General features: G+C 38.5%; 3 protein-coding genes across 9 annotated transcripts in view; 1 reads left to right on the forward strand and 2 right to left on the reverse strand.

Moving 5' to 3' along the window:
* Positions 1–201: 201 nt before the first annotated feature.
* LOC124873514 (GTPase IMAP family member 8-like) lies at positions 202–9,343 on the reverse strand. The gene is made up of 6 exons (XM_047374212.1): positions 8,828–9,343; positions 5,549–6,268; positions 3,409–4,104; positions 2,374–3,153; positions 2,112–2,273; positions 202–2,026 (listed from the first exon to the last, which is right to left on the reverse strand). Exons 1-6 carry the CDS (start codon positions 8,853–8,855, stop codon positions 1,821–1,823), a joined length of 2,592 nt encoding a protein of 863 aa, XP_047230168.1. The 5' UTR covers positions 8,856–9,343; the 3' UTR covers positions 202–1,820.
* A 422-nt stretch (positions 9,344–9,765) lies between these two features.
* On the reverse strand, positions 9,766–24,135 carry LOC124873935 (cell adhesion molecule-related/down-regulated by oncogenes-like). Its single transcript, XM_047375001.1, has 9 exons — positions 23,157–24,135; positions 14,630–14,898; positions 13,713–13,751; positions 13,337–13,618; positions 12,821–13,123; positions 12,440–12,691; positions 12,315–12,356; positions 10,732–10,813; positions 9,766–10,615 (listed from the first exon to the last, which is right to left on the reverse strand). Exons 2-9 carry the CDS (start codon positions 14,706–14,708, stop codon positions 10,453–10,455), a joined length of 1,242 nt encoding a protein of 413 aa, XP_047230957.1. The 5' UTR covers positions 14,709–14,898; positions 23,157–24,135; the 3' UTR covers positions 9,766–10,452.
* The window catches only part of LOC124873933 (capping protein, Arp2/3 and myosin-I linker protein 3-like), a 47,506-nt gene continuing 41,805 nt past the window's right edge, over positions 18,967–24,667 (forward strand). For 4 of the 7 annotated variants that reach the window (XR_007039669.1, XM_047374997.1, XM_047374995.1 and 1 more), the window contains exon 1: positions 18,968–19,205. Coding sequence is in view for 5 of the 7 variants with exons in the window: in XM_047374997.1 (XP_047230953.1) it covers positions 19,148–19,205 (58 nt within the window). In the remaining 2 variants the exon portion in view is untranslated. Of the gene's footprint in view, positions 19,206–24,667 lie in introns of all 7 variants that reach the window. The other 3 variants (XR_007039668.1, XM_047374996.1, XM_047374994.1) reach the window with 2 other exon arrangements.

A 24,667-nucleotide genomic window follows, 5' to 3' on the forward strand; every position in this document is an offset into this window, starting at 1 on the left:
TTGTAATTCATGTAGATCTTAAGTTTAAATCATAATGGTCTTCAATTGACCTTTGCAGAAATACTTAAATAAAACTGGGTTTCTTCTTTTGGATGATTGCAGCTTTGTTGCTGGAGGTATGATGCTGTTGTATAGTCTGGTTGGACTTAATTTGAGGAAATCATTTTATCGTATAAATGAAAGGAGGTAAAATAAGGAATCTTACCATACAAGGGATTTATTGTTTCTTTCCTTGAAAGACATCTTTGAGAACAATGAGACAAAATACCATTTCACCAAGTGTTCACCTCTGCCCCAGAGCCTCATAAATGCTCATGTTAACCAAACTGCTCTTTTCCTCGGCACCTACACAAACCCTCATATTTATATGCAACAGCAGCACTATCTAGTGGTCAGCACATCTGTTTTGATTGACTAGAGAAATGCCTCAGCTTCCCACCAGATGAGGTATTCAGATGCACTGGAAAGTGAAATGCTCCTTCCTGAATATCTTACTGTTGCTGGGAGTCAGGAGGGTCAGCTCTGAGAGGAAGGTCAGTATTTTCACCTCATTTATAGTGTAGACACTACTAAAGTGTTAGCAGTATTTTTAAATTGGATAACCTGCATATCACTGCATGTTTATCTGCTAATTAATAGCTTGTATTGAACCATTAGTTATGTTAAGCTCAACTTCTGTATAGTTGTCATTAGAGGTGAATTTAATACTATGCAATGTTTGTGTGTTCTGCTGGTAGTAGAAACCTACAGGTTTGATAACTGCTGCTCAGCTTCCACATTCAGTGTGACCTGAAGCACCTTTGCTCTGCTTCACTCCAGTAGCTGGCCACATCCTCCATTGTTACTGCAACAATAGAGTAGCTGTCACCAAGGACCAGGTGCCTGGGGTCAGGGATTGGAGCAGTGTGAGTGATGTTGCTTTTTTTTCTCCAGTGTAGCGACAACTAAAAGGGGACTTGACTCTGCTCTGCACCACAAAAACACACTCTGTGGGGAGGATTTCTGAGTCTGAAGGCCACTCAGACACAATGGGCGTTGAAGGAGCAGAGAACATCCTTCTGGTCTTTTTGTTCCTTGCGTCAAAGAATTCAACGAGTTTTGAGACTGAAGTTCAGAAGCTTACTGATACATATACTGATTGGGTTGCCATAGAGATCAATGTTTTCAGTTTGCTGTAAGATGTCTCTGGCTGAGGAAAAGTCATGGAAGAGAGTTCTGTGTGTTTGGGGTGCTTTCTGTATATTATGGGGCCTAGTTTTGAATAAAGCGATCTGATAACAGCGGTTAAAGGAAAACAAATGAAAGCTGTGATATCAAGCATATTTATGATCTGCTTGTTTGTAAATAGAAAAACAAATCAAATGTGTTTTCCTTCTATTATAGTAACCAGATCTGAATCAGAAGCAACATTTAGAATATCTTTTCAATCACAATTTGTCGTTATTCTAACATTTATCTTCAAGATATCTGATTCCATTCAGGTTGTCTTAATCAACTTATCTTAAAATCTATTTAGCTTAAACCAAATAGGAACTTTGATACAGCACATGATAGAACTTAATACAGTTCTTATAGTGAAAGTAAAGTTTGTTACTTTGACTCCATAAGTCACATTGTAAATTAATCAGCTAATCATTTAAATGGTGTATTGAACTGAGTAAAATCTCTGTTGTATCCTTCAAAATAAAAACTCCAGACAAAACAATTTTAGCTTGAGGTATAAGAGTGAACATTTGCCCTTCTTGATCATTACAAGGATCAAACCGTAAAGTCATTATCCCCATTGTCCATTTTCTGCATTAATAAAGTTTTTTATGAACCTAATCATTGATGATGGAGCCACTGTCAAAGTCCAGTGATAGCACAGATCTGTATCCTGATGTCTCAGAGAAGTTGACAGTCAGCTGGTTGTCCATATTTGTGCTGACGTGAAGGTTGGAGAGCCAACCCAGAACTTTGTCAAAGTTGCTATCGGATATTTTCTGATCTGACAAAGACCAAAACTGTGCTGGGCTGTCGGCTGCAACTGGAAAAGAAAACAATAGCATATATATCAGTAGCTGTATTACTGTGGATGCAGCCAATAATAGATGAAATCATTAATAACTTACAATCAGGAACCAAGATGTCCATGCTGCTTTGGAGAGTTGGGGATTTCATTATCTCCTCATCCAGCTTTTCGATTTCCCTGCTGATTTTGGCTTCTAATTTTTCCTCCTCTCCTTTCTTCCTATATTCAGTAACCTGGTATTTTTTGTTGGTCATATCACCAACTACCATTAGACAAACAAACATGTTAAACCCCTTAATACAATGACACATTTATATATTGCGCTGTGTAAAACTCAAATGTCTTCATTGCATTATACTCACTGAAAAATCTGGGTTTAGTGGCCACTGGAGATGCTTGAATGTCTGCGAGGAGATCTTGTAGGGTTTGCCTGAAACCCATAATGAGCTGCAGCTCTCTCCTTTTGAACTCGCTCGCCAGACGTTGCTTCAGTACGATTTTCAGCTGATTCCTATGGGCTTTCTCCCAGATTCTTTGGTGGGTCTCCTCCATGGCAGGGCAGAACAGCTGGCCTCCGTTTCCTGCCACCATTTCCTCTATCTTCTCAAACAGCTCTGTAACCTGAGTCATATTACATCTCTTCATATTGTTTATGGTGTGGTACTTGTTCTCACACTGGTCCACCAACCAGCGCAGAGATTGATGCTCACTCTCAATGTGCTCCTCGACTGACCTGTCTGCTAGTTCGTCTCCATGCGTGAACACAACTATCGTGTGTTTCCAGATCCTGGCATCAAAAAGGTTCATGTGTTCTTTCACGGCAACTTGCTGTGGATATCCAAATGTTGGGATTAAAGGAACCACCAGCAGAACTGCATGCACACCTGACGGACTAAGAGACAGGCCTCGAGCTATTTCTTTGTCCAATACTTCGGTCCAGCGGGACGACTCTCTCCACCAACCCGGGGTGTCGATTACAGTGACCTGTCTGCCAGCTACCACCCCATTCTCTTCCCTGTTCTGCTCATTCTGACAGGTCGCAAACACATCTTTACGCAGGATTGTATTTCCTGTTGCACTCTTCCCAAAAGTCTTCTGCCCAAGCAGAACAACCTTCAATGCATCCAGCCTAACCCTGTTTCCTGAGGAGAAAACACCTGTTACTGCAGAGCTAAAGATAAAAATCAATTTGATACAGACAAAATATTTATGAACACAATATGTTATAAACAAGATTTATAAAATTCAGATTTTTTTGTTTTTTTGTTTTTGAATCAATCTATTAAGAGGTGTATCACATTAACAACTTGTATATCTGAAGTTAGATTGAAATCTGCTCCTTCTGAAAACATCTCAGGGTAATTTAGTTACTCCAGTACTGAATGACTGACACATACCTGCAGAATCCCTCGTGGCGTTGACCTGTTTTTGCCTCAGCAATGCTGCCTCCTTCACGCATTTCCGCTTCTCTTTAATGCGATCAAGCAGTTGCTGGTCCGGAGCAAAATAGTTCCAACTATTTTCAGCCACAGTTTCAGTGATTTTCTTCATCAATTCTGTAATTTGTTCACGATCATTTGCATTCTTGTTACTGATGACATGATATCTGTTTTCACATCGGTCCACTAAACACTGTAGGGCCTCCCCTTCTCCTTCAATGAACTCTTCTATGGATTTTGCTCCCAGCCAATCTCCTCTAGTAAAAACTATCATCGTGTGTTTCCACACTCCCTCTCCGAGAAGCTCCAGGTGTGATGTAACTGCTTCCAAGTGTATGTTGTGGAAAGATGCATGAGCATCAATCACTAACAGGAAGATGTGAGGTCCAGGAGGACACAGACACATACTGTGGATTATTTCTTCTTTAATTATTTCTGGAGTGTCCCAGGCTGGGAAGCCTTTCCACCAACCTGGCGTGTCGATGAGAGTGACATCCGTCTCACCTACAAACCCCCTTTTAACCACTGAGTTCGCTGTCCGTTTTCCACCTTCTTGGTCTTTGCAGCCTAAGATGGTGTTCCCCACTGAGGTTTTCCCAACATTTCGGCTACCCAAGAGAATCATTTGGAGTTTTGGGATCGTCTTCTTTTCTTCTGTTATTAGACACAACAAAAAAAACATAAATTATGAATTTAAAGGGTAAACAACAAACTATTTGTTCATATTTATGGTAAAAAAATAAATAAATTATTGATTCAGTTTATCTATTTAAAGCATTAACGATAATAAGGTGGCAACATAAAAATAACTTTGTTTATAACTTTGCAACCAACTAATTGCTAAATCTTATTCAAAGAAAAATAGAATTGTTTGGAAAAAACATAGTGTTTTGTTGTATTTATTTTACTGTGTCAGACTGGTACCAAGCCTTGTCTACATGCTTAACATTATGAGGGTAAAAAAAAAAAACAATTAGCCTGGTCGTTTATCAAATTAAATGTGCCTCTGCAAAAGTATTTATACCCCTTTAAACGTTTCCACACCTTGCATCCATTACCTTATTGTGTTTTATTAGGATTTTATGTGATAGACCAATACAAAGTAAAGCATTATTAAAAAATGGAAGTAAAAGTATAGATCATTTTCTAAAAACCTTAACATGCATTTGTTTCCAGCCCCCTTTTACTCTGATGCCCCTAAATAAAATGTACTGGAACCAACTGTCTTAAGAAGTCACCTAATTAATAAAATACGTAAAGCAGGACATCTCACAGAACGACTGCAAACCTACCAGCACATGACATTATCTATCTATCTATCTATCTATCTATCTATCTATCTATCTATCTATCTATCTATCTATCTATCTATCTATCTATCTATCTATCTATCTATCTATCTATCTATCTATCTATCTATCTATCTATCTATCTATCTATCTATCTATCTATCTATCTATCTATCTATCTATCTATCTATCTATCTATCTATCTATCTATCTATCTATCTATCTATCTATCTATCTATCTATCTATCTATCTATCTATCTATCTATCTATCTATCTATCTATCTATCTATCTATCTATCTATCTATCTATCTATCTATCTATCTATCTATCTATCTATCTATCTATCTATCTATCTATCTATCTATCTATCTATCTATCTATCTATCTATCTATCTATCTATCTATCTATCTATCTATCTATCTATCTATCTATCTATCTATCTATCTATCTATCTATCTATCTATCTATCAATCTATCTATATATATATATATATATATATATATATATATATCTATATATCTATATATATATATATATATATATATATATATATATATATATATTACAGTTCAATTAGTGAGAATAAAACTAGAAGCAAGAAGTTTTTTTTTTTAATTTGAGGAGAGGTTTTCACATTAAGCAGCTGTAATTCTTTAATGTTTCCTTCAGTCAAGACAAAATCTGTAGCAGGCATAAAAAAATTAAAACTCAAAGCTGTTTATGTTTTGGTACATAATTAAAATATCTCAAATTGTGTCCATAAACTTGTGTGCGTTTATCTGGGTGCATCTACAGTCATGGTTACCTGGAATAAGTTTTATCCTTTGTTGTCTTTGCTTCTCCATATGTGTCTGTCTCTCTTTAGCCCTCCTGGTGACATCTTCTTGCTTTTCTGTGATGATCTGAAAAGTCTGTTCATCTGTTTTGAAAGATGCTCCACCATTGTTCTTCATCATCTCGTCTATCTTCTCCAGCAGTACTGAGACCTGAGACAAGTTAGCTTCGTCCTTGTTATTGAACACATGGTACCTGTTCCCACACCTCCCTATTAGCCATTTGAGTGCCTCTCCCTCACTCTCAATGTGCTGCTCTATCGTCTTCTCCCCAAGATAATCTCCACAGGTGAACAGCACCATGGTGAATCGCCAAACCTGCCCTCCCAAAAGCTTCATGTGCTCCTCTAGAGTGGTCCTCTGCTCCTGTGTGAAAGCTGAGTCTATAGGGAGGACCAGGAGGAAGACGTGTGGACCAGGCGGACTCTTGGAAGCGTATAGTTTAAAACTTTGTTTTTCCCCTTCTGGGATGTCGGTGAGGGAGAGACAGCTGCTCCATCCTGGAGCATCGACCACAGTCAGCTTCCTGCCCTCCACCTCTCCATGCCTAACTTCTACCTGAGTTGTTCTGACTCGTCCATATTGAAACCTTTCCCCCCTCAGAATAGTGTTACCAGACCAGCTCTTTCCTGCCCATCGGCCTCCAATCAGGACAATTCTCTCCTCTGGTAAGGTTGCACTTCCTGTTTTTTCTGAAAAACAAAGAAAATCTACCATTATTCTTGTAAGAAGTTTTTGGTCCATACTCCTCCAGGTTATCTGGAGGTCTTTCAAAGTCTTTCTTTTGACTTTAGAAATGAATAAAACTCATTTTCATCTAATTTTAGATCTGAACTTCACGTTTGGAAGAGAACAAAGTGAGAACAAAACTGTCAGACCTAAAAATACTATATTCCACATTTGATTTGTACCTAAAAGTCAAATCATTAAAGAAAATGGGAAAGAAAATACATTCAAGACCCGGGAACCTAAGGAATTCATCATCCTGCCGATGATGATTCAACTTATTTGTTTCATGTCTGTTCAAATGTAGTATCTTTGGCACTTTTCAGAGAATCCACTAAATAAATGGGAACAAACTGTACTTCAGTGGCGCTGCTAGTTACAATAATAAAGGATCTGACATAAAACTGCTATGTGTCAACACATCACCGATTCCTCCCTTGCGGTTTAGCAGCTTATTTTATGCTTGAATGATTTACAGGTCAGAGTTAAGCAGCTTTTTAAATCAGAAAACATTCCTCTGAGGATTGTCAGGATTTAAAATGAAAATTATTGGAAAAAAACAGACAAAAAAAGAGAGAGGTTTAAAAGCTTCTGATTAAGACCACCTAAAAAGATTACAGAATCATTTTTCTCCTTAAAAACAACTATAAAGAAATAAAAGATGACCTCAGACTGCTGCTCATTAGAAGTGTCTTATTTTAATACCCTGTATGACACCTACAAGGTAATGTGTTTACTTGTGACCAAATTTACAAAGGAACCTTCTTAAATTAGGCTGAGGAACTGACAGCAACACTGAGAGGCACAGTGTTGCTGTCAGTTAGAAACCAGAGTTGTTGCTAAACTGGACTTTAATGTTTTTAAAGACTGACATGAAAGTAATGCTCTGGGGAAAAGCTAGGGAGTTATTTTTCACTCATCAGAGGCATGCTCTAATGAATATCAGTAAGAGAAGATGAAACTGAAGCAGCGGTTTCATTTTTAGACTGAACCCTGAACTATAATGAGAAATTAAGCAGCAGAGGAAACAAATAAAATAAATCTTAACAAAATCAGTTGAAAATTACTGGGCCCAAAAGACATCCGTTGAACAGCTTGCCTAATTTAGTAAAGGGTATGAAATTTAATTATATACGGCTATAAAACACCACTGTGTAACACCAATGAAATAAGCAGCCAGGGATAATGTTTATGAGAAATGAACACACTGTTTGTGGTGCAAACTCGTTAAGCCAAAAACATCCCTGTACTAAAGCATGGTGATGGCAACATCATGCTGTGGGGATTTTTGTTTCAGATTTAATGGTGCAGTTTAATCTTGTAGAACATTGAGACTGATACAGAGGTTCTGGCAACTCAGGTTCTGGCTTCAGTGGTACTGTATGTTGAAAAAACCCAGACCCCTCTGACAGTCGGTTAAATATCCCAGCAGACAAATCTGAAAAGTCTCTAAAAACTGTCTTGCCTGTATTACTGCAAAAACGAGTTATTTATTTATTTATTTATGCAGATTTACTTTTTATATCACTCTAATAAATTTAAGTACTTTATTTTTCTAAGTATATTTGGTCCAATGCATAAAATCCTAAAATCCATCCATTTAAGTACAGGATGTAATACATTAAAAGAGAAAAAACAGTGTGGTGGCCAGAGGTTTGGGAAAACTCTCAGTACATTTCCTGAAACACTAAAAAGAAATTTTTACACCTAATTTACAGTATGAAAATAATAAACGTTTTCCTGAAACATTCAAATCATCTTCATCGGCAACTGCACAGCAAATTAGAAAAAAAATAATTGTAAAAAAAAAGAAAATCTAATCTTCTTGTAATGTTGGAGATCTGCATTATTTGCACAGCAGTCTGAAGGTGTTTTTGTTTTTCTGTCTCTTGACAGTGAGTTCCCGGAGGTTTCTTTTGTAGGACGACAGGAATTTAATTTGTTTGGTTTTTTGATCGTGACAAAAATCTTGTCAAACTGGTGTAACTGTGAAGTTGCCATTGTGTTTCACACCAGTACTTTATATGTCTCCTTCATAATTTAAAAGAAACAAAATCTTTGTCTGTCACTGGGATTAGCAGATTTTCTCCAAAAAACTAACATAGTTTAGATTTTTATGGTCAGTTTAAATTAAACGATCAATAGAAATCTTCATTTTTAAACCTGAACATAAACCTTAAAAGCCTTGTTTTGTTTTGGCTGAAAACAAGAGCACACATTTCCATTACTACATGTTTATTGTATATTTAATGCATTTATTCTGCTGGAATAGTAGGAGGTGAAAGGTGTTAACAAAATTTTGACCAAGGAAAAAAAAAAAGACAGACACATTCAGACTGTTTACCTACATCCTTTCTTCTTCCTGCTTATGTCCGCTGGTCATTTTCATGTACTTTCCTTTAAACTTTCTGAATCTACCGTCTTCAGCATTGTTAAACATAAAATATCTATTGTTGCATATTCATCAGATTCTCCATCCAGGTAAAACCTCAATTATTTTCAACAGCAGGTCCTTATTAACTTACCAAGACTGTTTTCCATCTTTTCTTCCATCTGGTGTTATCTTTTTAAAATGTGTCCTTTGGTCTGACCTGCATAGGTCTGAGTGGAAAAATTATATGTGGTAAAAAGGTAAAAGATTTATAAAGTATTCAAGCATATTTTGCTCCCAGACCCGTACCATGCAGTGAGAAAACAAAGTGTGAGTATGCCTAAAGAAGTCATCTATTAGAATGCAGTCTGACTGGTTTGCTCCCATAGCTGCAACTGTTTAAACCTTGGAAGAAAACAACACCGGTGGTGGTGGTGAAAAGAAAAATATCCCAGCTAGAGAACTGCTAAGTGAAACTCACTTACCAAGGGAAAGCCAGCGGAGTTTGTCATATGGGATGTTTTTTATAAGATCAACATTCATTTATTCAACTTGTTATACCAGAAGGCAACAGTAAAAACTTTCCCCATGCCAAATCTCAACACATGTCAGAAAATACAACAAATATGTCCAATAAACAAAAATTGATTGTCTGCACAGAAACGTTTGCTAAAGAATATATAAAACTTTTAATCTTTCATACAAATAGCAGTTCATTGTCAATATACGGAAGTACATTGTTTTTAGCTTACATTTGCAACATTACATACAGTACAGACCAAAAGTTTGGACACACATTCTCATTCAAAGAGTTTTCTTTATTTTCATGACTATGAATATTGTAGCTTCACACTGAAGGCATCAAAACTATGAATTAACACATGTGGAATTATATACTATATACTTATATACTATATACTTATCAAAGTGGCTACTTTGAAGAACCTAGAATATAAGACATATTTTCAGTTGTTTCACACTTTTTTGTTCAGTATATAATTCCACATGTGTTAATTCATAGTTTTGATGCCTTCAGTGTGAAGCTACAATATTCATAGTCATGAAAATAAAGAAAACTCTTTTAATGAGAAGGTGTGTCCAAACCTTTGGTCTGTACTGTATATGAAATTACACATATTTTTACTTGAATTATATATCAATATATTTATGAATGATAAAGAAAGAGAGATACGAATATAGACTTAAACTAAAAATTAGGTAAATAAAAGCAATAAAGATTCTAGTGAAATATGAAGTTTTAAATGTCAGGTCAGGTGGAAAATATCTGCTCACAGAATAAAGTCTGCTCAGATCAAGGTTTTTCTTCACATTTGTTTTCAAGGTTTTGAGCTTGTTTGAATACAGCAAAGGTTGGGGAGTGACGCTGTGCCTAAGACAGCTTCAGAAAGGTTTAGTCCATTCCAATGACAAAAAGAAAGTGAAAGGAATATTCCAAAAGCACAAAATAACTTTTGATTTATCAGTTTTTTTTCTATTTGTGTGCACATTTTGTAGTGTAGATTTACTTTAAAACCTTTATGTATGTAGGTATGTATCTATGTTATGTGGTTCTATGCTCCACTTGAGATAGAACCACTTGTGTCTTCTGATCCTTGATGTAGATGTGCCAGTTCCTTTCAAGCTAAATTATTTCCATGCCTATGTCTGTCATAAACTGCATCCAAACTAGACCGTTTCTTCTGTGGTATTAACTTGTGTGACTGGATAGTATGACTGGTTATCACACTGAATGAACTAGCTGTTGTTCATAACCTCCCTCTATGTGCCAGGATATAGCTGCTTATCCAGCAGATTAGACATCTCCATCCAGGACAGGTCCCACTGCACCTCGGTTACATCCTGTTTGGTCGCAGGAGGCGGCACTGCTGGGATGTTCTCTTTAGAAAGTGGCCAGCAGCTCCGAGTGCAAAACATCCGGTACCTGTAGGCAAACAGAATAACTAGTTTCATTGGTTTATGATTCATGTCAGGAGATCTAACAACATGCACAGAACAGGCTGTTGGAGGCAGGGTTGCCTGAAGAGTACTGTACTGTACCTGTTGCGCTGAATGAGCCAAATTAGAGGAATCAGGAACAGAAGCACAACACAGCATGATGTAACAATCCATTTCCATGCATCTAAAAAAGAGAGGGAATTGTGCTTTTGTTTGATAACATTGGTCAGCATGATTGTTATGTTGCATGTAGACACCATCAAGACATGGTTTAAAATAAGTGATAGTTAATTTCAATAATTACTCCGACTCTTTTCAAAGGAATTGAGGGGTAGGTAGATTATACAGACATGGGTTTCAATGTTGAATATTGCAATTTGTGAAAGAATTGCTTTTAAAAGGACTCTTATTAAGAAAATGCAACAGAATGTATAAGCATGGCTACGGTTTTTATAGGAAGGTTGCGTTAGAAAAAAAACACAAGGCACAACTTACGCCTTCAGTTCAGTACCATGATAATATACACCATATGATGTATCTGGCTTGTTGTCATTGCCTATACTATGACAAAGTGTGGTTTTTGGAAAAGGTCCCAAGCACAAACAGGAACCTGAAAGCAGCATGGTGAGTTAGAGGTTTATTACAAATAAATTGCAAAACTTACAAAAGGCACCACAAGGACACTAATTAACAAAGGGAAGCTGAACTAAGACACAAGAAAATCAGGGAAAAAGGAAAAAACTGCTAAAAAGCCACAGCAGTGACTCATAAAAATGTTACCTAATTTCATGCTGTGCAATGCAGAAGCTCTGTCTGTGCTGATAAAGATTTGCTCACCCCACATGATGAGTGCTTCAAGAGGCTCCAATAGTAATTCAGGCAACATTTATTTTATCATTTGGGAGCATTATTGGGCAGTGTATAGAGCATTAAACCTTCTGCCCTAGATTGTGAGGGGATATGTGTAAATTTTACACTTTTCATCCCAATATGCACACACTTTACAATCTAGAGCCCTTTGTAAGCAACATACATGCTTCAAACATATGATAGGATTTGATGTTTTACAAAATCTGCTTCATTCCTTTTTGTTTAGACCCACATAAAATGCATTTTTAGATATGCCAACATATATGGCAAGACAGAAAATTGTGACAAGAAGAAGAGTGATGGAGAGCTGGGGAAGTCCGTTTCTGTTTGACATTTGGAGCTTTGTAGAATTTGGTTCTGCAGCAGAACAAAGTTGTCTATACTTAAATGTAGTACATTGTATCACCCCGATGATTTTGTCACATAGGACCTTTTTACATAAAATTATTATTTTGGAACGTACCATAGATCCTTTTTAGCGCACTTTGTACTTCTTAGTACATATTGAACATCAAGTAGGTACATTACATATCTTGCAGCTTAAATCATATACAGCACCTTCAGGACCTTTTGTTTATGGTTTTTATTCATTTTGGATGTGTATCACACATAGTGGGTGCAGATTTAACATTTCACTTTAGTGAGAAATTACAGAATTTAAAAATGACTTGACCTACCATTTGCTGTAAACACTCAAATACCTAGGCCTTCTAGAATAAACCACAGCATTTTATTTTTGTTTTAACTAGCTATCATAACAGTGTTTGCTTAATATTGGTAGACAATTATTACACCAATATTTCAAAATAAGTTACCATTTGTGGAAGATGCTGTCCCATCTTTTGATGTAAAGTTACCTGGAAGATATAAACAGCAAGCATTAATCGGTATTGACTAAAAACATTACACAAAAACTGGACAAAAAAGCTGAACAACTAACCTTCTCTCTGTGTCACTGACAGCCAACCCTCAGGGCTCTCGATCTTTCTGTCCTGGGAAACACATTTATAAAAGCCTTCATCTTTTGTTGCGACCGCTGCAATAATCCAGGAGGACATTGAAGGGTTGACTGGTGTTCCGTTCTTAAACAGGGTTGCCTTATGTAGGTTGCCTGTTCTATGCTGACAGTTTAAGACCACTTTGTCCCCCTCAGATACAGGAAAAGCTGGAGTCTTCAAGATGATTTCCCCATCTGTGGATCAGACACAGACACAACAAAGTTCTGACTTTTAAAGTATAAATCTTATTTTGTTTGCAGGTATTACATTTTCAGCAGCGGCTCCAGAGCCTATAACATCACCGCTGATGTAAAAAGACTCACCGCTTACTGTAATGTTGACTGAACTGCTTCGACCCCCACCGCCTTCACACCAGTACAATCCGCTGTTCTCCTGGTCAGCAATTAAGACACATTTACCAGACTCATTTGCACCAACAGCACCTCCTGGTGGTAAGCACTTCTGTCTTTGATGGAATTTGGTCCTGTCTGATTTTCCAGGAAAGAAATGCCTCAGCTTCCAGCCTGTGGAGTTGTTCTGAGATGCAGGGCACTGCACGGTGAAACGTTCCCCACTGAACACCTGTCTGCTGCTGGGAGTCAGAGTTAATGAGGGAGGGGTCAGCTCTGAGGAGCAAGAAGAAAGAATATTCAGACATTTTATTTTTGCTAAACCCAGTTTGTTTAGATTTTTTTAATGACATTTTTCAGATACATATTGGATAACTATAAACCCATTATTTCTATATATGTGTCTGCAGTTTAACACATCCTTTGAGTGTTGTATAAGAAGGAGAAACATGATGGCACGCTGCAGGCTTGCTAGCTGCTGCTGCTCACCTGACACATTGAGCGTGACCCACCCCTCTATGGTGGTGTTGTTCCCCCTCTGCTCTGCTTTGCACCAGTAGATGCCCTCATCCTCCATCGTTACTGCAGAGATTGAGTAGCTGTCACCAGAGACTATGTGCCTGGGGTTTGGGGTTAAAGCAGTGTGCGGTTTATTCCTGTACCACTGGTAGTTCCAAACAAAAGTGGAGTTTGACTTTACTCTGCACAGCAGCAAGACACTCTCTCGGAGGTAGATTTCTGAACCTTTAGGCCACAAGGACACGATGGGCTCTGTAGGAGCAGAAAAACATTGTTACGGTCAGCGTTGTGCTTATGCAAATATACTGCACATGGGAGATAGGAGCAACCTGTCCAAACGTCATACCTTCAAGTGCAGCAACATGGAGAAGAAGCACAGACACACCTGAAATATAAACAGAAGTTGTTTTACACACACACATACATCTCTTTATAATCTACGACAGGTTTTTTCTCCACAAATAGGCGGCAAGACCACAGTCAGCAACTCAGATTGTTCATACATCCAAAGCCAGAGCAGAGTGCAAGGCTGATTTTGAAGTATGTAATCAAGCAAGTTCTTAATTAAAGGCAGGATAAATAGATCTAAGAGAAAGATGCTTTTGTTTGTGCGGCATAACAATCTCTTGCTCTGCCAAGACAGCACTTTGAAGACCATAGAGGCTGCATTTTTACCTTCCTTTCAGAGTCACAACATTACTACACAGCATGTCAGAGAGCCCAGCTTCCCATTCCTTAATGAGGCTGTTTAGACTGTTATCCTCCCCATGGGAGAACAAGGAATGTACACATATTTGCTGTATTTTTCTGCTATGGACGCCTACACAGTACAGTAGTGTAACATGGTGCTAGGATGATCACAACGTTTTGACAGATATAGTTGCTAAGGTTCTGTCAGGGTTGGAACAACCGAAACAAGAATTTGGCAGCCGTATCCACATCATTTCCATTAGCCCCATTCAGATTCTGGCTGGTGCACATCATTTTAATTTAGCACTGCCTGAAAGTCCAAACTGCAGGGTAATAGCCTTGTTAAATTTATTACCCTATATACTATACTACTGATATCTGCATCGAATACAGGAGAAGAGCCCAGCGTTGGGCTGCATCAGTACTGCAATGACAGCATGTTTACTTAAGGATTCAGAAACAGTTTCCCCACCAGAAGTTTGTAGGATAAAAAGCAAAGAGATTCCTGGTGAAGCTGCACAGCAGAGGCTTTCTGTAAACATGTGTAATGAAACTGTCATTTGACATACTCACCCAGCAGCAGGACATCCACCATTATGTTTTTTCCGCAAAGCCTTAAATGTCCAACATTTGATAGGCACCTCATTTCCATTTTGAGCAAACCTAAACATAACACATATAAAATAAATAAACAGTATTTTAACCGTTTTGAGTAGTCATTTTCTTTACTAAACCTGCCTGATTTGTGAGGCTGTGAGCCAGAGAGGAACGGGATCTGTGTGGAGGAGGGACTGTCACACAGAGATGGTCATCTTGGTGGAGACGTTTCCTTCCTCTGTCAACTAGTTAAATACACAGCCATGTGACAGGAGAACTGTGCATGGACAGGGAGCTCAGATTTCAAATCACAACACAAGCAGTCATCAACAATCCAGCCTTCTGACATTTTCAATGTTTTTTTTTTTTGGCTTATCTTCTTGTTAGAACGGCCTCCAGAGGCTGGACTAAGCAGGAGGCTTGAGGCAGAGAAATGGTGTAGACCAACCAGGTGTTTACTCATCGACATTAAACAGGTACACCGACATACACAAACCCTGACATCTCACCAACTGAGTAATTAATCTCATTAGGCAGCCTTTTCTAACCTACCCCTTCCTTAATTCTATCAGCCCTATCATAAAACTGGGACAAAAAAGAAGGACTGGGTTAAGTCATCTGCACATGTAAACATTACAACACACATTAAACAATCAACATCTCATAGGTCATTTTAGAGATTATTATTAACACAACCACCTTCTCAGTTGCTTGCTTTGTTTATAAGACAGGCCTTAATCAGTGCCAGCTGAGGAGAAATGGTCAAAACACACACAAAAAAAATACTTCAGTTTGGTTCTCAGTGTGTTACTATTCCATCCAGTGTAATATAAAAAACATGAAATATATTAAATGTGTTTCCATTCTAATTATGCAGACCTTAACTACACTGCTGGAATGCTCCTGTGATGTCACCTGCTACAAATGTAAGCATAAGTTGTTTTTTCAAAGTCTAATATATATATATTTTTTTTACATTCATTCATTCAGGATGTTGACTCTCTTTGTCGTTTTTTTTTTTATGAGATTCTGATTGCCTATTTTGCTCAATTTAGTATCTATTGACTTTGTATTCTGACAAAGGTTTGATGAATAAATTATGAAGAACTAGTGGACTGTTTGATTGTCCTTTGTTCTTCATAATGTCCGTTTAGTCCACCTAAACCGACAGGCTGTGTCTTAACGGAGAACCATGGTGGTGGCAGCGTCATGCTGTGGGAATGCTTTTCTTCAGCAGGAACAGTTAAAACTAGTCATTGGGAAGATGGGTGGAGTTAGTTACAGGCCAAACCTGGAAGAAAAGCTGTTAGAGGCTGAAAAAGAATGAAGACCAAACAGATGTTCACATTCTAAGTGGATAATGACCTAAAACATACAACCAGAACTACAATTTAATGGTTTAAATCCAAGCTTATTCGTGTGTTAGAATAACCCACCAAAGCCTGGTCAAAAGTCCAAATGAGAATCTATAACGTGACTTGAGAATTGAAGTTCAAAGCTGCACTACTAGATGTCTGTTTGTTGCAGTAACTTCAATATGAAACCGTCTGTTTGGTTGCATTAGAAAAATGACTGAATGTTGTTATTTCATCAGTACAACCTGCATGCTATTCTGCAGGGCCTACAGTAGGTTATTTTTTAAATCGAGGCCACAGCAACCTTGTCCATTCCTCTAGGTAAAACTACTCTATATTCTTCAGGTTCAATAGCTTCTCTGTAGTATCATTGCTTCACAGCTGGATAAAGGTTTGAACTTTCACAGGGCCGTCTTAGATACAATATTATTTTCTTTTTAACCCTGTCAGAGTTGTGAAGCAGGTTTTCCTCCATTAGTTTCCTGTGTATCGTTTGATGTGTTTCTCCAAAATCCAACATGTTGAGCAATTTTCCCCAGCTGCTTTTCACTACATTTCAAATAGTCTTTCTTGATTTTTTCTGACCATTCTTCTTAGCTTTGTGACTATTGGTGGTTCCATGAACAGATGCACTGCACACGCTTAGCTCTGCTACTTTACCGGAGCTCCTTCTAAGTTTCCTTTGTTCTTTTGGTCATTTTCACACGACACCTCTCAATACAGGCCTATATACACCTTTAGTAGCACATCAACACCCCACGTGGAAATATTCTAAGGTGATATACTGCTAACAGAACCAAACAGGCAACTCTCTGATCAGTAATACTAGCAGTTGGCACTATGTGCTAGAACATGATGTGGTTCTGAGCTTATTATGTTTAGCCTGTGTAAAAAACTAAAAGGGAACATTCAGGGGTCAGAACCAAACCTTATATTAAAGGCCTACATCCCAAGGGTTCTATGGTCTGCAATATTTTAAAACATTTGTTGAAGTGCTGTACTTTTTGCTGCAAACTGTTCTCTGTGGAATATTCAGAAGTTTCAGTATCTTAAGTTTTATAAGCATTTTTAGAACTTTGTGCCTAAAATCTATAGGGAGGTAATTAATCTTTATTTTTGCACCTTTTTTTAGGGGTTTCAGGCTGTTGACCTTTCAATATGTTGAGCTATCTTACTTGAAATGCAAAAGAAAAATCTCTGAAGGCCTCATTGCCAGGAGGATGAATACATCTTTGATAAGTGTTCGTTTTCTTAGCTACATTTTAATTTTAACATTAAGTTCATTTTAAATGTATTTTTACTTTGCTGTGTTAGAAAGTTTTCTTGGATCAATTATATTTGAAAAATGAAAAATAAACCAATCTATATCCAACCAATCACATCAAAGAGCTCTGACCAGTCAGTGGTATTGGCAAAGAACACCAAGAGGTCCCTCCTTGATGTCTGGTACCTGGACTTTAGCAATAGTCTCTTACTTCTGTGAGATTTGTGGGTTCGAGCAGTTGTGGATCTAGCATGTTTGCCATTGTTAAAAAGTGCTGAGTTAGATGGAGCGCTGCTTACATGAAAGAAGGGCTGAGGAGTCTGGGCTGATTGGACAGCAGGAACGTTTCACTGGCGAAGTAAGATCCATGTGTATGACAGGATTACGGTTTCCCAGCACAGCATTGCATTACAACAAGCACCGATGCTTCCTGTCTGCAATAAAAATTTCATGGCTTTATATTTTCTTCTGTTCCACCGCAGGTTTATTTAATATAATTTAGTTTCTTTCTCAACCTTAACACAGTTTCTCATGGCATTGTGACATGTTGAATCCTGTGAGTGATTAATCACTTGATGTACCACTCAGTCTCGAGCAGATGACAAATATTTACTGCGAACTCACCAGCACTCTCTACATCAATGTCTGAATGAAGCATAAAATTGACCTATGTCTGAGGATAAAGCCATTTAAGTGATGTATCCCAGATCAGAAAACAGATCATTTAACCCGTCCTACTGGATACAAGATATACACATTTTGTTGTGGCTCAGTAGGTAAACATGCAGTCCAAAACAAGACAAGCATCTTAACTAAGGTCATCTCAGCAAGAATAATGTCTTTTGTCAGTTTTAACAAGTTAGCATGTCAGAAGCAGCTTCCAATGAGTGACAGATGATGCATTCGCTGTTGGCTGTTTGTTACCCTTTTACTTTAATTAATGCAGTGAATAAAACAGCCACCATGATCAGAGCCAAACAAGGAAGGTATTTGACAAATCAGACAGAGAAGTTATTATTAGTCTAGTTGATTTCAAATCTGGTCCAACAATAGTTTCCCAAATATTTTACATGTGAGGGCTCTGGGATGTTGATGACCAGAGGATAATTAATACATTTAACTGTGTTGTGTGTGAAATCTGACCCCTAACACAGGGAACATTCAGCATTATCGAAATAGGTTCTGCTAAATCCACAATACAATTTAAAATTCATCTTCTTACACATAAGGCTCTGAATAATCCAGCTCCTCCTCATAATAAAGAATTGATTGTTTCATATGCTTTTCAACCTCTTGAAAGCACTTTGTGTTACTCTAAATGAAATAAACTAAACTCAAATGAAAAATGTTTATGGGGGTGGCCTTGTGGTTCTGGTTTTAGATTTTTGTTTGCCAACGCGAGATTATGTCTGGCCACCCCTTACCAAAACTTTTGGAGGCACAGGACCAAAAATGTGGTTCTCCAGCTGTGATTTCAACCATTATGAAAATATTTCATTTTTTAATTGCTGTAAGAAGCTCCTACTATTCTCAGTCCTCTTCATTGCAAATTTAATTTCTGACTTCAGTCCAGTGTCTGCTCTCACAGGTAACTACAGCAGCCTTCTCGCGGCTCAGTGATCCCCGCCTCCTCCTCCTCCTCATCACCATTAGTCCTCCCTCCACCTCCCTATCCCCTTACATCCAAACCCCCCAGGTTTTCTACCAGGAAGCGGCTCGGCCAGTCGGATGCTCTGCTGTAAAGCCTGTGAGAGAGAACATTCTCACTGTCCATTGCTGAGAGAGAAAGGGTGAGAGGGAGAGAGAAAGAGGGGAAAAAAAGGGGTCCAGTGGAGAAGAGAGGAAGAGGGGTGGCGGTAGGAGAAGGAAGCAGACATGGCTTCTAAAGAGATCTCAGCCTCTGGTTTTGTCAGTGTGACCAAGGATATGACAGGTAGGTCCTCTCCGTTGTTTAGCCCCTCATCTTATCCCCGCGTGCGGCTGGGTGATGCTTTTCCTCCGCGCGGCTGGCGGAGGATGAGACCGAGCAGACGCATCGGATGCTCGGCATGAGCTACACCTTCATGTTTTGTCCCGAGGCTTTCGAGGGCGGCTTTTTCATTATCAGGGCATGATAAGTAATTGATGTGAATGCGAATCATTCACAACATAGAGCCAGATGTTGCCTTTCTTTAATTGAGCTCCTCTTACAGCATGAGGCAATGAAAATAAATAAAAAAAACAAGCCTTAGGCCAGAGAGGGAAAAGGGGCGTTGTGGAAATTATGGTTTGCACTCATGGATGTTGTTTCCCTGCACGTTTTTACTAATGCATCTTTTTCAGAGTGCCATCTTCACCATAACCCCGTGTCCCTCTATTTATTGATGTTATTTCCATTTTGTGAGCTGTTTATGTTTGTTTCGTGAATGCAAAGTACAGAAAAGGGACCTGACAAAGCAGATGTTCACCGTATCTCGCCAACTAAAAATGTATGCCCTGGACAAAACCACGCAGGGGGCACAGGATGCACAAATATTTATTTCTGTCTTCATTAAACAGCAACAGCTTACATGTGTCAAAGTCACAGCCCTGCTCGATTTCAGTCCATGCGAAGACACGCACTGTCACACGCACCATCTGCACACATGGTAGCAGGGACTTTGTTGCTGAGTTAATTACTCGTAATGGCTCTATTAGGCGCTCTGTGATGATTAATCCGGTGGAAACCCCGCTTCTGCGTTCAGTCACCTGCCGGGCTGCACCGCCCCCTGCAGCCCCGCCTTCGCTCTCTCTGCGCTCCCTGTCAGGAGCACCTGGTGGCCTGCGGGCCTGCACAAGGTCACCGGGAAGCAGCTTAAGTTAGAAATATGGGTGGACTGTTTGCACTGGGTTCCTGTGAAGAGAGAGTAAGGCATGTATTGAAGGACTGAAAAGATTATAGTTTTTGTCCATGAGCTGTAAAGTAATAATTTGATTACAGAAATTGTTTTCTCTGAATGTACCAATGGCACTGTTGATAAAGATGTCTAAAAAGCCTTAAAATACATGATTTTACAATGGATAATCTAACTTTAATTAAAATGCATTTAAATTTAATTTCAGTGCATGTATTCAGTCGGAGGTGAACCATGTTGTTTTTGGCAAAGTCTGCTCAGTGGTGCAGTTGCTATCAGTGCTGCATTGAGTTTTCATGTTCTCACTGTGCATGTGTGGGTTCTCTCCTGGTTCTCTGACTTCCTTTCACAGTTAAAAAAAAAAAAGTTGGGTTAATTTGCCTCTAAATTGTGCAAGTGAATGTGTATGCACACACGTTCTATGTGTCTCTGTGTTGCCTGCTGGAGATAGGCACCAGACCCTCTGCAATCCTGACAAGGAATAAACATGGATGGATGGATGGATGGATGGATGGATGGATGGATGGATGGATGTTTTCAGCAAATTCACAGGTGCCACACTTACTTCCCAATAACCAGAAGACATGTAGATAATATCTACTGGCTATTATGGAGACTTGTGGACCATAAGATGCCACTCCTTGCTGCAGATCTCTCCCAGTAAGCTTTTTATTTTGCATCCCTTACCATCCTGCTCATTTTGTGTGATGGCATGATAACTACCCGTCAAGCCTAGTGGCCTGTTGCTAAAATATGGCCTTCTCTGTCATGTCATATTTATATTCCATGGAAACAGAAAGTCATAAATTAATAATTAATTCAATTCAATTCAGTTTATTTATATAGCGCCAATTCACAACACATGTCGTCTCAAGGCACTTCACAACAGTCAGGTACATACATTCTAATTAATCCTAATCATTGAACAGTTCAGTCAGATTCAGTTATTTATTCAAATTGGATGAAAAGTTTTTCTATCTAAGGAAACCCAGCAGATTGCATTCAGTCAGTGACTTGCAGCATTCACTCCTCCCAGATGAGCATGTAGAAACAGTGGACAGTCACTGACGTTGACTTTGCAGCAATCCCTCATACTGAGCATGCATGTAGCGACAGTGGAGAGGAAAAACTCCCTTTTAACAGGAAGAAACCTCCAGCAGAACCAGGCTCAGTGTGAGCGGCCATCTGCCACGACCGACTGGGGGTTTGAGAGAACAGAGACAAAAATGAACACAGAAGCACTGATCCAGGAGTACTTTCTATGGGAAGGAAAAGTAAATGTTAATGGATGTAGCTCCTTTAGTCGTTTCATCTAGAAAGAAAGAACAGATAAACTTTGAGCCAGTTCTCAAGGTTAGAGTCTGAAAGAGAGCACATACAGTTAGTTACAGTAAAAGCTCAGTCAATCGCCATGTCTTAGGAGAGAGAATGGGTTAAACACTAAAAGACAGGGCCATGTGGATTATCAATAGAGGGTGAGCATCAAGTTGTTGCCAGCAGAAACTCGGACGATTCCTCTCTCCAGAAAGGTGTCACAGGTAGACACAGAGTCAGGACAGGTGTAGCTTCTAGGAAGAGAAAAGAGAGAACAAGGTTAAAAGCTGAAATAACAGCAAATAATGCAAAATTGGAAAGTAGTGTGAGAATGTAGCGAAGAGGGTGAAAGTGGTCATTATCTCCTCCAGCAGCCTAAGCCTATAGCAGCATAACTACAGAGATAGCTCAGGATAACCTAAGCCACTCTAACTATAAGCTTTATTAAAAAGGAAAGTTTTAAGCCTAGCCTTAAAAGTAGACAGGGTGTCTGCCTCACGGACTAAAACTGGGAGCTGGTTCCACAGGAGAGGAGCCTGATAACTAAAGGATCTGCCTCCCATTCTACTTCTAGAGACTCTAGGAACCATCAGTAAACCTGCAGTCTGAGAACGAAGTGCCCTGTTAGGAACATATGGAACAATCAGATCTCTGATGTATGATGCAGCTAAATCATTAAGGGCTTTATATGTGAGGAGGAGAATTTTCTGGATTTAACAGGGAGCCAATGAAGGGAAGCTAAAATAGGAGAAATATGATCTCTCTTTTTAATTTTCATCAGAACTCTTGCTGCAACATTTTGAATCAGCTGAAGGCTTTTAACTGCATTTTGTGGACATCCTGATAGTAAAGAATTACAATAGTCCAGCCTTGAAGTAACAAATGCATGGACTAGTTTTTCAGCATCACTCCTGGATAGGTTATTTCTAATTTTGACAATGTTCCGGAGGTGAAAGAAGGAAATCCTAGAAACCTGTTTAATAAGGGATTTAAATGACATGTCCTGGTCAAAAATAACACCAAGGTTTTTTACTTTATTATCGGAGGTCAATTTAATGCCATCCAGGTTAAATGATTGACTAAGCAGTTTCTTTTTTAAAGACTCTGGTCCAAAGACAACTTCTGTCTTGTCTGAATTTAGAAGCGGAAAATTTAAAGTCATCCAAGTTTTTATGTTTTCAAGACATGTAGTCTATCTAACTGGTTGGGCTCATCAGGATTCATGGATAAGTAAAGCTGAGTGTCATCAGCGTAACAGTGAAAATTTATTCTATGCTGCCTGATAATTTTACCTATTGGAAGCAAATATGTAGTAAAGAGAATTAGAAGTTAATAGAAACTCTGATCAATAAACTCTTAATAGAAACAACTTAAAACAACTCCAAACAAATTTTGGTTCAGCTACATTTATTTTAATACAGTTGTTGTCAGTACCACTAATTGTGCCACTGGTGATGGGATTTCAGTATAAGATTATGCTACTGCAATAAACAATGTATTTATTTTAAGACCTATTACACATCTTTTCTATGAATGCCAACAAATTTATCTGCAAATATGTATGTACATATTATAGCTCAGTGTAGAGCAGTTGACAAAGTATAGAAGAAAAATATAAAGTGCATTATTTTCTACAGGAAAATAGTTCTCATGCAAAACATCAACAATACTTTTCCTTCCAAAGACTCATTATCCACCTGAAAGACTTGGCTGCTTCTCAGGTCTGTGTGACTGAACTTCAGAGCCAAATCCCAGTGCCTCCAGCTTTGCTATCGATTTCCTTATAAACACGTCCATCGAGATGCTGAGCAGCTACTGTAATTGAGACCCTGAATCATGTAATTCCTTCCACCGAATGTGTGCTTCTGTGACAGCGTTCGACTGCTGTGCGCTCCAACCACCCGGTGAGTAAAGATGATGGGCTTGGTGCAGCAGGCAGTAGGTTATGAGCTGTAGGTTATGAGTCAGGGGTCACAGCACAGACACTGATGCTGGTTGACAGAAGCAGTTCTTTTTGAATCATGGATGGTGACATTCTATAGTGTTGCTCTGTGAGGAAGAACATGAATTTGAAGAATATTTAGAAAGTGTTTTTTAAACAAACTCCAAGATACACCAGTATTTTAGAGCATTGTAGCAATATGCTTCTCATTTGGCCAGAAATGAATACAAAAAACCTGATCATTGCCCAAAACTGCAGTTAATTGGTGTTTTAAAGCAAAGTCAGTCAGTCCAAGGCATGAGCAAACTAAGCCAATAGTTGGAGCCACCAGAACAGCAGGTCGCCTCCAAGAGAGCTTTTTTCTCACATGTATTGTATTCTTCCTTTAAAATACTTCAGAAGTTAAAGTTCAGATCTGGGAATGACTTCAAACCCACCTTAATTGTGTTTCAGCTGCAGGTTAAAAACAAAACTATAGGATTTATTAACTGTTGTGCTAAATGACCCGGCCAAGTAGTATTGGCATAGCTAGAACTGCTTGACTTTCATCTTTAGTCCCTTGTGACCAAGTTGTAAACAAAACCAGATCTTTCTCCAGTCAGTGAATGCACCACATCTGGGTGCTGCCATATGAAGATGACAGCAATACTCTTTGGTGTAAATGCTGTTACTGAGGGAAGTAGACTGAAAGTTAGCTTTTTTAGTATTAGTGACTTGTTTACACCCTCACCATGCAAAACTCAAATATAAAATACTAAAAACAAAATGTCAACTCTGTAATGATTTTGTCTGATTAAATTGTTTTTTGACTAATATAAATATTTAATAACTACTTATTAGCTTTGACAAAATACTTTGAGGGTTGCTCCTATATAATATCCTATATACTATATTCTCGTCACTAAAGAGAAACTGAATTTGACTGAAATCCATATTTAACCGTCAAAGCTTTATCAAAATAGAGTTCGGCCACAAATGCCTATTCAGTGCTTCCCTTTAGTTCATTGTTGGCTAAATGTGTACTGTGTTCAAATTTAAACACAGTACACATTTGTGCCCAACATATTTTGAGCTGAGTTGGCTGGTGGGGAATGGTCTTGGCTGTAAGTGGGCTCCCAAGTCCAGTTCTGCAAATGGACTCCTATAACCTTGCACTGGCCCTGAACGCAGCCTAAAGGCATATCTGCCATGCAACGTAAATAAAACAGCTGATAGAATTTAGATTTCTATAGCTTTGGAAGATATTTATAATCTTTCTGTTCAATG

The sequence above is a fragment of the Girardinichthys multiradiatus genome, chromosome 9 (assembly GCF_021462225.1).
Source record: "Girardinichthys multiradiatus isolate DD_20200921_A chromosome 9, DD_fGirMul_XY1, whole genome shotgun sequence".
NCBI lineage: Eukaryota > Metazoa > Chordata > Actinopteri > Cyprinodontiformes > Goodeidae > Girardinichthys > Girardinichthys multiradiatus.

Bases quoted from the DNA above. Each gene is read 5' to 3' on its own strand.
- LOC124873514 (XM_047374212.1), bottom strand. From the start codon at position 8,855: ATGGAAGAAAAGATGGAAAACAGTCTTG. The intron at 6,269-8,827 runs GTAAGTTAATAA...TTTGTTTTTCAG, and splicing joins AAAGATGGAAAACAGTCTTG to AAAAAACAGGAAGTGCAACC. The intron at 3,154-3,408 runs GTATGTGTCAGT...TTTTCTCCTCAG, and splicing joins CGCCACGAGGGATTCTGCAG to GAAACAGGGTTAGGCTGGAT.
- LOC124873935 (XM_047375001.1), bottom strand. From the start codon at position 14,708: ATGGAAATGAGGTGCCTATCAAATGTTGGACATTTAAGGCTTTGCGGA. The intron at 13,619-13,712 runs GTATGACGTTTG...CTGCTCCTACAG, and splicing joins CCATGTTGCTGCACTTGAAG to AGCCCATCGTGTCCTTGTGG. The intron at 13,124-13,336 runs GTGAGCAGCAGC...CTTGCTCCTCAG, and splicing joins GGTCACGCTCAATGTGTCAG to AGCTGACCCCTCCCTCATTA.